Source organism: Trachurus japonicus, chromosome 23, assembly GCF_045865225.1.
Source record: "Trachurus japonicus isolate A0001 chromosome 23, Traja_1.0".
NCBI lineage: Eukaryota > Metazoa > Chordata > Actinopteri > Carangiformes > Carangidae > Trachurus > Trachurus japonicus.
The window spans coordinates 17,854,226-17,870,175 of record NC_140929.1 but is presented as its reverse complement, the minus strand read 5'-3'; the positions used below and the strand labels follow the sequence as shown (position 1 = coordinate 17,870,175).

Below are 15,950 nucleotides of genomic sequence, written 5' to 3'. Positions count from 1 at the left end.
GCGTTTTCCTAACATGAGGAAGAGGCGGTGTGACTGATATCGTCTCTTCTGACATAAAAGCTGATGCTGCGGCTGCATCGGCCTCGTCCTCCTGCCAATCATAACTTTTGAGATTAATTCCTGGTGCTGAAATCGTGCTGGAGCTTTCCTTTAAATCTGTGACCTGCCTGTTTGACAACAGTGTATTTCAAGCACATCTTCAGTGTCGACAATTCTTTGCATCAGAGTTAATTTAGCCACCAGTGTTGAGACCACAGTGATTTGTACTCAACCTCACTCCCACCGTCACCTTAGGGTCGTAAAGAAAAAAAATTCCTCTCCGGAAGCGATGTGCCGCTGAACATGCAGATATGCTGATTTAGTGTCCTAGTTAGTGAGCTGGCCTGAGAGCTATGGCTAAAGACAGCACATGTATACCATATAAACAACCGAGGTAATGCGGTAATGCTCCTTCATTTCCGAGCTCTTGGCGTTCTTGCGGCGGCTGAGCAGACCTAAATAAACTGTGATGAGGGATAAATTTAGACTGAGGGGCCGTCGGCTCGGCCCCTCAGCGCCAGCGGGGGCTCCTGGGCCCGACCCTGTGTCCGTGAAACGTCTCTTTTATCTCCTCTGCGCGGCGCCGTCAGGCCTTCCCCGCCTTCATGTATGTGGGGATGGTGCCTCGCTGAGTCAGGCCCTCGAAGCGTTTGTACGTGTAGTTGAGGAACACCCAGTCCTTGGACTTGAAGTCTGGCTCCGTCGCGTTGGCTGTTCACAGACACAAGGAGAGCAGAGAAAAGAGAGGTTGTTTTCTAATCGCCTGTGGGAGGTCTGACGAGACATGCAACGGAAATGAGAAGCCCCTACAAGTATTTAAAGACTTATAAAAGCTGAGGCGACAAAGGCGGTGTTGTTTCTCATAAGTTACATAAAGGAGCGGATGTTAACATGAGTTTGTCTGTGGCTGCAGAGTGTTTGATGGGACCGACCTGGCTGAAGGATGTCTGACTCAGGGAAGTCATCGAAGTTGGAGGTGTCGTCAATGCTCTTGATCTCAATGGAGATGGCTGCAGGCCGCTCCCTGTGGAGGAAACACACACCGAATGAGGAGGGAGGACTGACTCAGAGAATCCCAATGACCCCCGCTAAGGTCCCTGAACCCTCACAGACAGCGCAGAAGTACACAGTAAAGGGTTAAAGGGATAGTTCAACATTTTGGCAAATTGGCCCATTGCCATAATCCCTATAGTTTTAGGAGTAGGTTCGTTACCTTTAATTGTCGGTGCAAGCTATTTTTAGAACAGCGGAGCAGAGCTGCTCAGAGCTACGCTATGGAGGCTAATAGGATTTCTTGGTTTCCCTCATCAAACTCATCAAATACACAATCCAACAACTCCAAAACGCTCTGGTGGACAAGCACATTCACCACGCTATGAGATAATAACAGAACGTTACGAGACAGAGTTGTTTTCGAGACAAATGTGGAAACTGCTTGCCGAAAAACTTCCCCCGATGGGCACGCATCAGCGGTTTTGCATGAATTTACCTACTCCTAAAACTATAGGGATTATGAAAATGTGTCAATTTGCCAAAATGTTGAACTATCCCTTTAAGATCAGGGATGTTTTTGTTTGAACAACTAGACTCAAGCTACTCGTAGTGTGTGTTGCTGATCACACTCTGAAGCTGATAACGTACGGAACATTACGAGACGAAGTTGTTTTCAAGGTAAATTAAAGGACAGTTCCAGGCGAATTCAACTCGGGGGTGTATTTTCCTATCATTTTAGGTCTAAAAGAATGAATCTGAAGATTTTCAATTTAATTGCTCCTGTTTTGCGGTAGCTGCGTCTGTCCCAGCATCGCCACGGCAGCAATGAATGGGAATGGATGTAAGTTCCGCTGTTTAGGCTGTTTACAGCCCTCAAAGCCGCAATTTTTTTCCACAGACAGCGTCAGATGGCGACTCAAACATGCACCGAGAAGTTTATTTACTTCAAGCAAGTCGACATGTTTGTAAAACTAGATCTAATTCAAAGTCTCCCGGAGTCTCGCGCGAGCCCGAAGTTGCAGTGCTGGTGTATTCAGGCTCAGTAGGAGCTACCGCTTGTGTCATAAACACAGGAATATCAACTCTTTACTTGCTTGAAGTGTACATTTTTTTCCACAGACAGCGTCAGGTGGCGACTCAAACATGCGCCGAGAAGTTTTTTTTACTTGAAGCAAGTAAAGAGTTGATATTCCTGTGTTTATGACACAAACGATAGCTTTTCCCACTGCATGTGAACACACCGCGCACAGCAACTGGGTCTCGCGCGAGACTCCGGGAGACTTTGAATTAGATCTAGTTTTACAAACATGTCGGCTTGCTTGAAGTAAATAAACTTCTCGGTGCATGTTTGAGTAGCCATCTGACGCTGTCTGTGGAAAAAAATTGCGGCTTTGAGGGCTGTAAACAGCCTAAACAGCGGAACTTACATCCACTCCCATTCATTGCTGCCGTGGCGATGCGGGGACAGACGCAGCTACCGCAAAACAGGAGCAATTAAACAGAAAATCTTCAGATTCATTCTTTTAGACCTAAAATGATATGAAAATACACCCCCGAGTTGAATTCGCCTGGAATTGTCCTTTAATGCAAAACCGCTGTTCCTGTCAGGGGCAGTTTTTCGGCAAGCAGTCTCTGCATTTGACTTTGTTCAATGTGTTTACCCTCCAACAGGAGAAAAGGGACAATGCAAGAGAGGTGTGAAAAAAGGACAGGGGTGAAAAAGTGTTTCATTTTACTTCACTTTTACTCTACTATAACTTTACTTGAGAATTTATGTCTATCTATGTCTCTGCACCCCAGTGGAGAAGTATAGGAATGTTTTATACTGTTGGAAAATTGTATATGTAAAATGTTGATGGAATTTTGATATGTGGAATCAAATTTAAAAAAAAATGTAAAAAGAAAGAAATGTGTGTATTTCCCTGAGGTAAAGTCTGCAGAAGTATGGACTAACGGAGAGTGTCCTCATGCCCTCAACAGAACTAGGACCTGATGGATAGAGGTTTGTCAGTCACTGAGGGGAACTGGGCCTGAGGGTTGTGGTTTTGTTTCAAAGATAAATAAATAAATGAATGTGTAAAACCTGATGTGTAATACCTGATGTGCTCCCAGTCCACTGACTCAAAGAACGCATGACTTTTGATCTCCTCCACACTCACGGCTCCAACCCTGTTCTCAGCATCAGTACAATACCTGAAACACACACACACACACACACAGCAGGCTGATGACAGAGCTGCTCAACAAACCTTTATATAATCAGTACTTACAGTAGATAGAATAAAATGTGTACATACTTCAGTATCAAGTCTTTGGCCCTCTCTGAGATGGGCACTTCAGGTGGGAAGACCAGCGTTTCTTTCCAGTTCATCACCTTCCTGTATGTTTCCTGTGGCGTCTCCGAGCAGAACGGAGGATAACCTGAACACAGGCGAGGAGGAGGAGGAGCTGATGAAGGCTGCTGCTACTCTGACGCAGCGGTATCTCGGTTGGATTTTTTGTTTGTATTAACTTTCAAATTATTCAAATTATGATGCCAGTTTCTCCATGTTGGTCTGACTCACTCTGGCTCCCAGACTCATTCATTCTTACCGATGAGCATCTCATACATGATGACGCCCAGAGACCACCAGTCACACAGCTTGTTGTATCCTGTCTGCATGAAGACTTCAGGGGCGATGTAGTCAGGAGTTCCCACAGTGGAATAAGCCTGAAAGTCACACAGATGATCTCCTTAGCCTTATTGTTACCAGCATTTAATATTTTTCATTTATTCATTTATTTGTTGTAAATATGCCAGATTTAGCTCAAGAGCTAATTTCCATCAGCAATACTCATTTTCCACGTGTATCATTACACCACTTCAACCTTCTTTTAGGGGATTATAACAGAACTGGGTTTATGATAAATATAGACTCATCTGGTTTACAGTTTCTTACCAGCTGCCTCCGGTTCTTCTTCCAGGTTTCTGCTTTCCTCTTTGAGTTCATATTTTGAAAAGCTGCAGGATGGAGAAAAGATAAACAGGATAAACATATGAACCGTTACTGTTCAGATTTTCAGAGGATGTATTTGCAAGTTTTCTCTGCAGCTATGTCTTCAGAGCAGAGTGTAGGCTACAGTAAAGTGACAAGGTGGGCCAGGGCCAGCCGGTAGTGTGCTAACTACAGCAGAAGAGAAGATGTGATAGAGACAAAAGTATGGTTTTGTTTCCACCTCTGGACACAGCAGCTGCTGCTGAGGAAAGAGATGGAATTTGATGCTGATCTCACAATGTTTCTTCTACACTGATAAATAAACAGCTGATGCTAATGTTGGTTATGCATAAAGTGGGAGAAAAAAATCAGTGTCATTTTTACATGAATGCATTGTTGCAGAATTTTTATTGTGGATTTTTCACTCACAGAAGTCACTGGGTGGGTTGTGTGTCAGGTTCCTGTAAAACTCTGTGCGATGAGCTTTCTTCAGTCCTGTACACAGACCGAAATCTGACAGCTTCACGTGTCCCTGTGAAAAAAGACATGTCAGGTAAATCTGCACTAGGTGTCTGCCTAACATCTTTGTGTGTGTGTGTATGTGTGTGTGTGTGTGTGTGTGTGTGTGTGTGTGTGTGTGTGTGTGTGTGTGTGTGTGTGTGTGTGTGTTCTCACCCTGGAGTCCAGCAGCAGGTTGTCAGGTTTGATGTCTCTGTGGATGAAGCCCAGCTGGTGGATGGAGTCGATGGCCAGAACCGTCTCTGCGATGTAGAACTGCGTGGCCTCTTCAGACAGAGTGTCCTTCTTCATCAGCAACGTCATCATGTCGCCTGGCAACAAGTTCACAGGTAAGAACTTTGGAAAAAGCGATAACCTCTGGATTTGTATTCCTTTACACGTCTTGTTCATGTTGGGACACTGAACTAAATGAACCCTGTCTCCAGCTCAACACACATCAGTAACATCAGAGCAGACCAGGTGAATGAAGACAGGTAGTTTGTGTTTTATTGACATCCAATCAGAGGAGGAGCCACAGTGCAGGTAGAGGCCAGGCTAAGCTAACAGACTAGGCAATGAAAACACAAGGCAGCACAAAGTGTACTGACACTGATGTGTCTGTAGTCACCAGTACAGACCTCCAGGCAGGAACTCCATGATAAGGTAGAGGTTCCTCTTGTCTTGGAAGCTGTAGAACATTTTGACCACCCAGGCTCCGTCAGCCTCCACCAAAATATCTCTCTCTGCCCGAATGTGAGCGACCTGTGGGGGGTAGGGGAGTGGGGGGGAATCTCAGATACTTGAACACAAACTCCTTTGTGCTTTTACATCCTCGTTAAAAACGGTACTGATGAAAGCCTCACCTGCTCCTTTTCCAGCATGTCTGCTTTTCTTAAAATCTTCATGGCGTAGATATGTCCTGTGTCTTTTTTCTGCACCAAACGCACCTGAAGGACAAAACACCAGAGTCACAAGGAATGTGTAAACAGCTGTTTGTTTCAGTCGGAGACAGCAGTGTTGCAGATCAGGCTTATTATAGTTCACTAAAACTAAAACTAGCAGTGAAAAAATAATCTAGAAAACTGAAATAAAAATAAAAATGACAATTTTTCCAAAAACGAGAACTAAATAAAAACTACAATGAACAATTATAAACTACGGTAAACTAAAGTAGAGTCAGATAACATCAGCTTAGTTGTAGTTTTCTTAGAGATGTCTAAAGCTGCAGGAAGAAAAGGCCACAGTGAGAGAAGAGTGAATGGGACCTGATGAGGACTGATGGGAACATGATGGGATGCAACTAAAAGGGAAAAATCCCATAAATGTGGAGGTCTGACAGGCTTTCTCCTAAAACCTGAAAAACTAAATAAAAACTAGTCAATTCCTCAAAAATACTAAACTAAAACTGATTCATCACTTGTTGAACTAACTAAAACTAAACTGAAATAAAAAAGCAAATTAAAAAACTAATGAACATTTTAAATCTATAATAACCTTGCTGCAGATATAACAGGAAATTTCAGTTCACGCTGTGTTGAAAGTGCACACTGACCACACACACACTCCTGGTGGTGCCTTCTCAACACCTTGGCGAATCAAACCTTGCGCTCACCTCTCCGAAAGCGCCCCGTCCTATAACTTTTAGTGACTCAAAGTCATCCAAGCCCAGCCGCGTCCTCTTCAGGCGCAAGAACTCCGTCTCCTTGCGGGCATGCTGGGAGCGCCGCATCACTTTCTGCAAAACACAGAGAGAAGATCAGGGATTTGAAGAAGGTGAATAAAAGTAAAAGGAGTTTATAATTAATTATTTATAACATTTAGAGAGAAAACAAAGCATACTGTACCTCTTCATCCGGTAAACCCTCCTCTTCCATCGCCTTCTCCAGCTTTTTCTGCCTAATTAAAGCATAGGGAATAAAACTCTGAATAATATCTGCAAAAGTACAGGTGCATCAATAAATATCATGAATGTCATGGAAAAGTTTATTTAATTCAGTCATTCAGTTCAAATGGTGAAACTCATATATTATATAGATTCATTACACACAGAAATGCACCTGTGTATGACCTGGGATCAGCTGACCCAGAGTGTGTAGGATCTTTCTTGAAGGAAGTAAACAGTGAGTCAGCTGAGGTGACAAACGGTGTCACCTGAACTAGGGATCAACTCTCAGGTAAGGTGAGAGCTCTACAGGTATAGAGGCTGGATTAGAGGACAGGCGTTGTGTTCACACATGATTAGCAGCGCCTCAGCTTTGTTACCCTCTCCAGCGGTGGGACATCTGATGCCTTAAACAACAGCTACATTTACATGCAGGGTAAGCGAGGTCACTGGCTGCATTCAGACCTGGCACTAACAGCCTGCTCAGGTGATCTGATAACAAGTCAACAGATCTGGGTACGTCAGTTACCACCTAGCAGAAGAATGCATCTCTACATGCATGTGAAGTGACTATTAAGAGTCAAAGAAAGAAAGAAAGAGAGAGTTGCTTATAGATCAGTGTAATGGTTTTGGCTCAAAATGAATCAGCCTTTAATTCTGCATTAGGCAGTGATGGCCAAATGGTTAGGCTGCATACCATATGGACATACTGAGCACTGAGCACCAACAGTTTGACTCCTGGCCATGCTCCTGCATGTCTCTCTCTCCTTTATTTCCTGTCTGTCTCCTTTGCAAACATATAAAAAGGCATAAAAACCAACCAGAAAGAAACTACAGTGGCCCTGAGGACTCAACTTTGATGCGCAAACAACAACATGAAGGGGCTTGTTGTAAATGCCCAATTGTGTCATTTGCAGCTAAAAGCATTGACTAACTAATGGGTTCCAGCACATTTATCATTTTTTCTACAAGTTTTTTTTGCCTTAAGTGTGAAAGAAAGAAAGAAAGAAAGAAAGAAAGAAAGAAAGAAAGAAAGAAAGAAAGAAAGAAAGAAAGAAAGAAAAGCATGTGTTGTCAAATTGATATCGACACAGTCTGGAATGTTCTTGATAAAGAGCGTCAGTCAGATGCTGTGGGTCAGGTGTGTCCATGTGTGTGACGTCTCCTCCGGCTGCGTTACCTCATCTCCCGCTCCTCATGCTGGGTGAGCAGAGTGCTGTAGAAGTTTTCCAGTGTCAGCTTGGCCACAGTCACCCTCTCTCGGGTGTGGTTGCTCATGGGAAGGGCAGCTGCAGTCCCTCCCGTCATGGCCATACTATCCTGAGAGAAATGAAAAAGACAACAACAAGGTAATGGCAGGTTGTGCACCAGAAACATTCTGAAAGATTGAATCATTTTACCTCACACAGCATTGTTTTAAACAGAAGTATCATTACTTCAATCTGTTACCACTTCAACACATCCTCAGTGCATCACAAGTTTGGCTATTCCCTTTTAGATAGTGGGACATTCTTGGTTCTTTAACTTTCACCATTTTACTTTTGCTATTGTAGTGCTACATTTTTTAGTAATAATAATTACGGCTGCAATATTTTCCTTATCAATTAATCTGTCGACTTTTTTAAAACTATTAATTGATTAGTTGTTTGGTCAATAAAATGTAAAAAAATTTTGAAAAATATCAATCAGTGTTTCCCAAACCACAAGATGAAGTCCTCAAATGTCTTGTTTTGTCCACAAACCAAAGAGATACTCAGTTTATTGTCATAAAGGCACTATTAAGGCAATATTCAGATTTAAGAAGCTGAAATCAGAGAATCTGGACTTAAATAAATCAATTAATATAATAAATTATTATTGTTTGATTAATCGATTAATTGTTGTGGCTCTAATAAAAATAATACATTTTATTTGTAGAGCGCTTCTCACCTGATGAACAAGTCTTGCAGCGCTTACAATTCAAATTTTAAAACATACAAGAAACTATCAGGAAACCTTGTCACTCTAAAAACCCTAAAAATAATAAAGCAACAAAATCAAAGCACGCAGACATTCTAAAAGACCTGGACATCAGGGGTAGGCTTTTTTAAACAGGAAGGTTTTAAAGGCTGGGTACTGCAGCATTTCAAACAACACATTTCCATTCATTTAAGCTAGCACACTGGTTTGCTCATCCTTTCCCACTTGTTTTCTGAATGAAATAATACATAATAATAGAATATGACCCCTGAGAACAGAGTGACGAGGCAGTAACACTCAGTGCAGACACTATCTAGCATGAGACTCTGCTGATAACCATCACTATGCCACTTTCTGGAGGGACTGGTCCTTCATCCTGTCATTGTCACTTCTGCTGAGCAGCCACTGACTGCTGTTACATAAAAGTTATATAAATTTGCCGTGACCACCAGGGAGGTGCTCACTGAGCCTGCTGGTCAGAGTAGTAGCCTAGTAGTAGTAGAGTCAGTGCTGCAGCGACACACACCAGAGCCCTCACTGGCTTCCCACCCACCGACCCACAGCTGAGGGCCTAATGTGTGGCTGACAAGTTTATCCCTGCACCACCTGTCTGTCTGTGCTCTCCTGTATCTACACTGGCCTACTTGTTGAGTATAATTCAAAAGCTGGTTATTTACCTTCAGAAAGTGTCTTCTAGGAACATTATTAATCAACTGTAAAATGACTAAACCAATTTTTAAGAAAATCCAGCTCCTTTAAATCCTTTAAATATAATGGCACTTAACAGAGCCAACACATTACCTATTACTAGAGCAGTGGCTCCAACCTTTTTTGGCTCGTAACCCCATTGTGACATCACGAATTTCTGGCGACCCCACCGTCAAACAAGAAGTGCCAGCTCAGATATTTTTATATACTGCATTTTACAATACAATACAATACAATAAATCTTTATTGTCCATCATGGTGGAAAACTGCCTTTGCCATTGCCATTTTATTTGAACTCGATTTATATTAGAGGAAGTGAAAGTATAGAATACAGTTGTTTAAGATTGTGTGTGGTGTTTTTAATATAAATTTTAAAAAGAATAATAATTAGTTAAAAAAAGTTTTATCACTATTTTTTTTTATTTTTTTTATCAATGACTAGACATTTCAGGCAACTCCATTTGAATTTCAGGCGACTCCACGTGGGGTCCCGACCCCAAGGTTGAAAAACACTATACTAGAGCATCCTAACTTTACTACAGGTTAAATCAAACTCTTCTTTTCGGGTCTGAGCTAGAAAAGGTGTAAAATGTCCCATATCTAACTCTTCCCAATTGACACTCCCTTAAAATGTGAAATACTGATCCATATGATCTCTTTGTGGAACCAAAGCCCTTCTCAGTGCAGCTTTACATCTCTCTCTAGAGCTCTAGTAACAACTGGTGGATGAGCCTCTTTTCTCATTGGCTAACTTCTAAGTGATCCAATAAACATACAGCAGGTTTCAGGTACACAAAGATGTAATGTTGGATGGTTGGTCCAGATGGGCGGGGCTTGGAGCAGGGCTGAGGGCTTTTTGAAAAAATCAACAGTTAGGTGTTCATTTCAATAAAAGGATTTATAAGGTATTTTTAAAGAGGTATTATATTTAAATTTAAAAGGTTTTATAATTTCAAGGGAAAGTTCTATGGTCCTTCAAAATTCTTTCCCTTCTCATCACTCTCTGCATAACAATGTCAGCAATGTTGTTTTTTTCCATTTTTGTTGTTTTCTCAGCTCAGCTGTCATAAATTGTTACCATGGCAACATCGGTCTTTGGTCTGAGATACTGTATACTTTTCAGTGTTGATGAATTCATCAAGTGATGCATTCAAATCAACCAGCACTCTAGCTGCCTTGACTTGACCGTTGTGTGTGAGATTTGTTGAGCATGTCTTAATTCATGTTGCAGGGTGGATCTCCAAACTGAAAACATTATCTGACATTTCACTTAATGCCTCTGCTGCTTCAATATAACCGAGTGTAGCTGAATGATGTGAAAGCGTGCCTTTAAATTGTGATTCTGACTGCTGAGGCCAAGCGGGGTAGAGGTCAATGATCAGGAGGTATCCGTTTTTACATTTCAGTGAGCACAGTCCTGGAACAGATCCCTTAACCACAGACTAGGATGAGGTGCCCAAGTTAGAAAAATATTCCTGTGACCCCGTAACAGGGACAGGGAATCATGTGCTGTGGATATGGCTCACGGTCTGCAGGGTTTCATTCCAGGAACTAATCACTGATCTTTCTCAGTATGCATTCCTGTGAGGTTTTACACTCTTGGATAAAATCAAACTGTCAAAGAACATCTCTAAAACTAAAAACATGAAGGTGGAGGTGGAGACAAATGTGGGGAAACCAAAGCCCATGGTTCACATACAAGAACAATGCATCACTTCAGTCTTTAACAGGTAGAGATTCAGATGAACAGTTTCTCTCAGCTCACACTTTAACGATTGTGCTCTCCCTGAGAAAAACTATTTCTCTATAGGGACGACATCTTGGATTTGATGTGTAGTGTTCGTGTGGGTGGAAAGTAACTCACAGAGAGGAGAAGATAGATACATAAGTAGCCACTAGCAGTAGTAGGCTTATTACCAAAAGAAAAAAAAAGCATGAATGATGATGTAAAACTATAAAGTGAAAAAACAAATTTTATTCTTAAATGAATAGGAAAGCAATGTGATAAGATTGTGATCATGGTATGTAACAGAGGGAAGAGGAAGAGCATGGATATGTATATTATCAAAACATTTCAGCATTAGTAAGCTATGAATGGACTTGATTAGTTCACATGGAGATAAAACAGCCCTGCAGCCTGCAGATAGGAGCCGTGTTTGGTCTAGTCACGGGCCCTTGTTCCCATCCCGGCTCCAACAATCTCACAACAACCAGTCACTTCCTGACTTCTGAGGAAAATCTCTGAATCACTGCCGCAGGCCGCTGGGTTCAGGAGGAAAACAGGGACGCTGGTGTTGAGTTACTGAGATCTAGACGGGTTCACCTGAGCACAAACACGCCGAGGAAGCTCCGTTTAAAAGGGAAACAACAGCTGATCATCGCCGGTGAAATGTGATCTTGAACAATCACAAAGCCGGTCAGGCAGACTGATTCCAGATCTGATGGGAACCCTCTACGTACTGTACCCACAGAGGCCGCTCACACAGGTCAGGCAGGGAGACAGTATCACCTCCAACGATTGTACAATAGTCGCACATTTTGATAAAGTCAGTGATGGTTCATACGTGGAGCAGCAACAGGACAGAGTGACTGATGAAAAGCAAGTATCACTCTGATTAGAAATGATGTGATTCATTTAATCAAAGCTTCATGTATAAAGTCATCCTTTCTGTGATATGGCCCAAGCCTCTCTTTCTCAGTGAAGAGGAGAGGTGAGCCAACATTCATTCTGACTTGCCACAGCAGAGGAAGGACCGGTGCTGCTAATAACACTAATAACAGGGCAATAACAGGCAAAGCTGACATTTCACTCATCATAATGAGCGCTGTTGAAATGAATTTAGTGACAATGACTTGGGTCCGTTCGATGTCTCTGATCCAGAAATGAGACAGCAGCAGCTCTTCCTGCTGACAGGACAACCTCGTCCGTCAGAGAACACTGATGCTGTGTCTCCAATCGGACACTTCAGTCACTTAGCTACACTCACTTGGAGTACAGCACAGTGGGCATAGTGTATATTCTCTGGTGTAGTGTGGATTTCAAAAGCAGTGTTTCCTCTACATTCATTTAGCAGTGGCGGTCCGCCATTCCTAAATCCTAGCCGCCGCTCCTTCAATTTAAAAAAAATATATATATATTGTCGCAAATACACCACCACCGCATGTTTCCCAGAGTCCTGCACTGGGTCGGGTACTCGTGAGTGCTAAGGTAAACTACAGAGAACTATCTTGCTCAGTATCTATTCTTTGCACCTCGATGACGGACCACAGCGTGCTTTTCCACACAGCATCATTTAACTCAGGTGACAGAATAACAGTCTCAGTACAGATCAGTGGTCGCTGTTGCCAGTGTGTTTTTAAAATTAGCGGGTTCGATTCTCGTGTCGGATGTCACGCTCCAGTGCTAGTGGAAAAGCAAAAAAAAGTGTGTCTGTCCGCTGGGCTTATAAATAAACAACACTGATGATTATTATTGTAGCCCATAAGTTTAACATGTCATACTCCAATAATGTTGCAATCGCGCGGGGAGTGGGAGGGGGGTTGCCGCCGGCGCCACCCCTTAACTTTGGAGGCTGAGTGGGGGACACAGGTGTACGCCTTCTTGCTTCCACCGACATTGTAAACATATGCACTTGTACGTATGTGTGGGAGTTTGTATGGTTCTTGGTGGACTGATGAACAGAATTGCCTCTGGGATTAATAAAGTTGCTCTAATCAAACCAAATCAAATACTGACTGCAGAAACAACAGCAACAACAAGTAACTGTGACTGTTGACCACTCTGCCTTGACTTGTGTTGTAGTTCCCTGAGTGATGTGGCATGGAAATGAGGCTGCCATCATCACCAACATGTCTACTTCCTCAGCTGCTCTTATCACATTTAAAAACACTCTAATCGTCATGCTCCTTCCTCTACTTAAGCCAAGATGGCGACTACTGGGAAGTGTCCACTCATTGACTTTTTAACCATAGTGAGGCGACTACAGAGGTTCTCAGTCCACTGCATGTTGTCATGCTTCAGTGTGGATGCACTTACAGGTGTGAGAATGGACGTGAACCAAGACACAACACAAATCTGAGTCTACATCCACACTGCTGTGTTTTCACACCACCTCTGTCCAGACGACTGTTTTAGCTTCATGTCTGAAACAATCTCCATCCACACTGTTACACATAAATATGTGGACAAAGCAATCACATACACTGGACATGTGTGAACTGCTGTAAAAGGAAGCAGATTTTTTCTGCAGTGGATTAGTTAAAAAAAACTAAGTATGGATCAATAGCAGTGTTAATCAACCAAGCAACAGATGCTGGCAAAGACAACAAGGTCAGTAACGTTTGTGATTTATCATCTGTGTTGCTGTCTACATCATTGTTTCCAAAGCGGTCTCTGTTTTTGCTCCTCCAGACTGCAACACAACCTTTAAGTCTTCTGGTACCAGTAGTGTTTCCAGAGTGGACCAGAGGGTAAAAACAACAACATGTGCTTTAAAACAAAAAGTATTGTGGACGTAGCCTGAGGCTGCTGAAATGGAATTCAGCCAATATTACTTTGATCTGTTCTTTGACTTTTCTGATGTGTCAAAATATCTTCAGTGTAAAAGACACACGGATGTCCATCCACACTTGTGACATCAGCCTGAATGGGTCTTGAGCTTGTTTTTCCACCAAAGTGGAAAATGAGGCATCACTCACACAGAAAGTGTTGCATCACAGCTGAGAGACACAGACGGCCTTTAGCTCAGAATGAACGTATTCGGTTTGGCTTGAAGTTAACCAGATCCACCCAGAGCTGAACAAACAAGGGGACGCCGCAGGCACTTATAAGGTAGGCATCTGCAGAGTAACTCATGCAGCCTAGAAAAACAGGGGCCAGGGGCCAAAACTGACCATTACAGCTGTATACTACAAATGGTCATAAAGAGAAGAACTTGTTGTGACATCTCCTTGTTTAACTGAAACTGTCAGATGTTTCATCTATTTTAATTACACAAAATAAACAGCAGTGCAGATAGTTTTGGGTTTATCTGCTGATGTCTCCCCAAAACTATGAGTCAGTTACTGTGTAATCAACAGCAGTAAGCGTGGATGTGGATGATGGCACATGTCTTATATTTAGCCTATAGAGCACCTTTCCAGTCTTAATGCCCCCTCAAAGATCTTTACACCACTTGTCACATTAACCCATTCACAGGCACACTTCCATAAACATATAGCGCTTTTCTAAATACAGCAGTGATCATCAGGAGCAACTCCAGGTTCAGTATCTCACCAAAGAACACTTTGACGTGTGGAGTGGAGCCCTCAACCTGCGCTCACCTGCATGGACGATACAACATCCCTGACATCGTAATAGAAAAAATGTAGTGGCCACATTAAAATTCATTATAAGGCCAGAGAGATAGTGAGTGTTGAGTCAGACTTTTAATACCACTGTATATGTAGGGAAAACTATTATCAATTAAGTATGAATAAAAAACTGAAATGAAATAAAATCAACACAGAGGACTGTCATTGTTTCCCCCATGGTGGGATTCTCAGTTTGGTGTTAAATTCTTTAGCTTCTGTGTGTGTTTGTGTGTGGAAACACATGAACTCCACCCTTCAAGTAGCCTACTGTAAGTAACTGGACAGGAAACCCGCTCCGTCCTGAATGAAAGGGCTCAGTCATGACACAGAGAGAGGCATGGGCGCGCGCACACACACGCACACACACATACACACACTTGCCTTCACAAACACATGGCTACACCTGCATAGTTAAAGCACTTCTGGATTGAAAAGTCACTAATGGAAACTGGTAATAGTGTTAGTAATACAATATCAATAATAATTCAATAATATTGCTATTCTCATACCAGAATTCCAATGGCAATATATTCAGAATGTATCTTTATTCATAGTTATACAGTTGTAATCTCTGCTTTACACTTTACATACGTTCACCAAGTACGAAAAATAATGTTTTTTGTTGTTGTTTTTTGCATTCTGTCCAGATCAATACCATATGACATTATGTCATATGAAATTACGAGGGAACAAAGCTAAATAAACGTGTAACATGTATGTGCACGTATGTTTTTTCTCCTGTTAACCAGTTGTCGTGGTTTAGAATGAGGCTACTTGAGATGCTGTGTAACGTTACCTGCATAGTTGAACTATATCCACACATTAATGCTTAGTCGATAAACTGTATGCAACCTGCCTAGTGCCTGTCAGCCCTCTGAGCTGCCACTGCTGCCTAGGACATGATGATTAACATTAGCTTATACTACCTACTGCTCAAACACATTATATTTACCATTTTATACACAGATCCTGGGTCAGCCTGCAGCTGTGTTGTGTTAGCTAGCTCTCTGCCTGCTGGATTCCCTTTGCGTCCGCCTGGCAGGTTCCATTACAGCAATAAATAACAAACAAAAAAACGACGACAGATTTTTTTTTTTTTTAAAGGAATATTGTTGACCTACCTCCGTGTCCTGCTCCAGAGTAAATTTTTTGGCTTCCCGCCAGCCACAACCCAGGTGAAGAAATGTGTGATTCGGTGTTTTCCTGCCTAATATTTAGGCAGCTCAAGTCTACACGGTCCAGTTACCGACTACCCTTCAGAGACCTACCAGGCTGCACAGTCAACATCGCCGATATCAACGCCAAATCATAACACCAGTCCTCTGACGTTGCCAACAAGCTAACCCGACATGACTTAAAATTTTCCTAACGTCATTAATTGCAACTCCCGACCTCCACATTCACTGGTTTCCTCGTCTTTATCCCAATAAGAGAATAAGGAATAAGCAGCGTTGCTTCCTGGGACCGTTGGGCTCATCAGACGTTCTGGCCTGGGCAACGCAACGTTGTAGCGCGTGAGTGACGTTGACGCGAACCAATCATCG

General features: G+C 42.4%; 1 protein-coding gene across 1 annotated transcript; it reads right to left on the bottom strand.

Annotated features, from left to right (window-relative positions):
• Nucleotides 1–608: 608 nt before the first annotated feature.
• Nucleotides 609–15,804, bottom strand: LOC146962823 (serine/threonine-protein kinase 38-like). The gene is made up of 14 exons (XM_085769268.1): nucleotides 15,528–15,804; nucleotides 7,568–7,707; nucleotides 6,350–6,401; nucleotides 6,118–6,240; nucleotides 5,369–5,452; nucleotides 5,144–5,267; nucleotides 4,683–4,837; nucleotides 4,437–4,539; nucleotides 3,972–4,033; nucleotides 3,625–3,742; nucleotides 3,330–3,453; nucleotides 3,130–3,225; nucleotides 972–1,063; nucleotides 609–750 (listed from the first exon to the last, which is right to left on the bottom strand). Exons 2-14 carry the CDS (start codon nucleotides 7,699–7,701, stop codon nucleotides 626–628), a joined length of 1,392 nt encoding a protein of 463 aa, XP_085625394.1. The 5' UTR covers nucleotides 7,702–7,707; nucleotides 15,528–15,804; the 3' UTR covers nucleotides 609–625.
• Nucleotides 15,805–15,950: the final 146 nt, after the last annotated feature.

Coding starts and splice junctions, on each gene's coding strand:
- LOC146962823 (XM_085769268.1), bottom strand. CDS start 7,701: ATGGCCATGACGGGAGGGACTGCAGCTGCCCTTCCCATGAGCAACCAC. Junction 5,268..5,368: donor ACATGCTGGAAAAGGAGCAG/GTGAGGCTTTCA, acceptor TACCCCCCACAG/GTCGCTCACATTCGGGCAGA. Junction 3,454..3,624: donor CATGTATGAGATGCTCATCG/GTAAGAATGAAT, acceptor GCCTGTGTTCAG/GTTATCCTCCGTTCTGCTCG.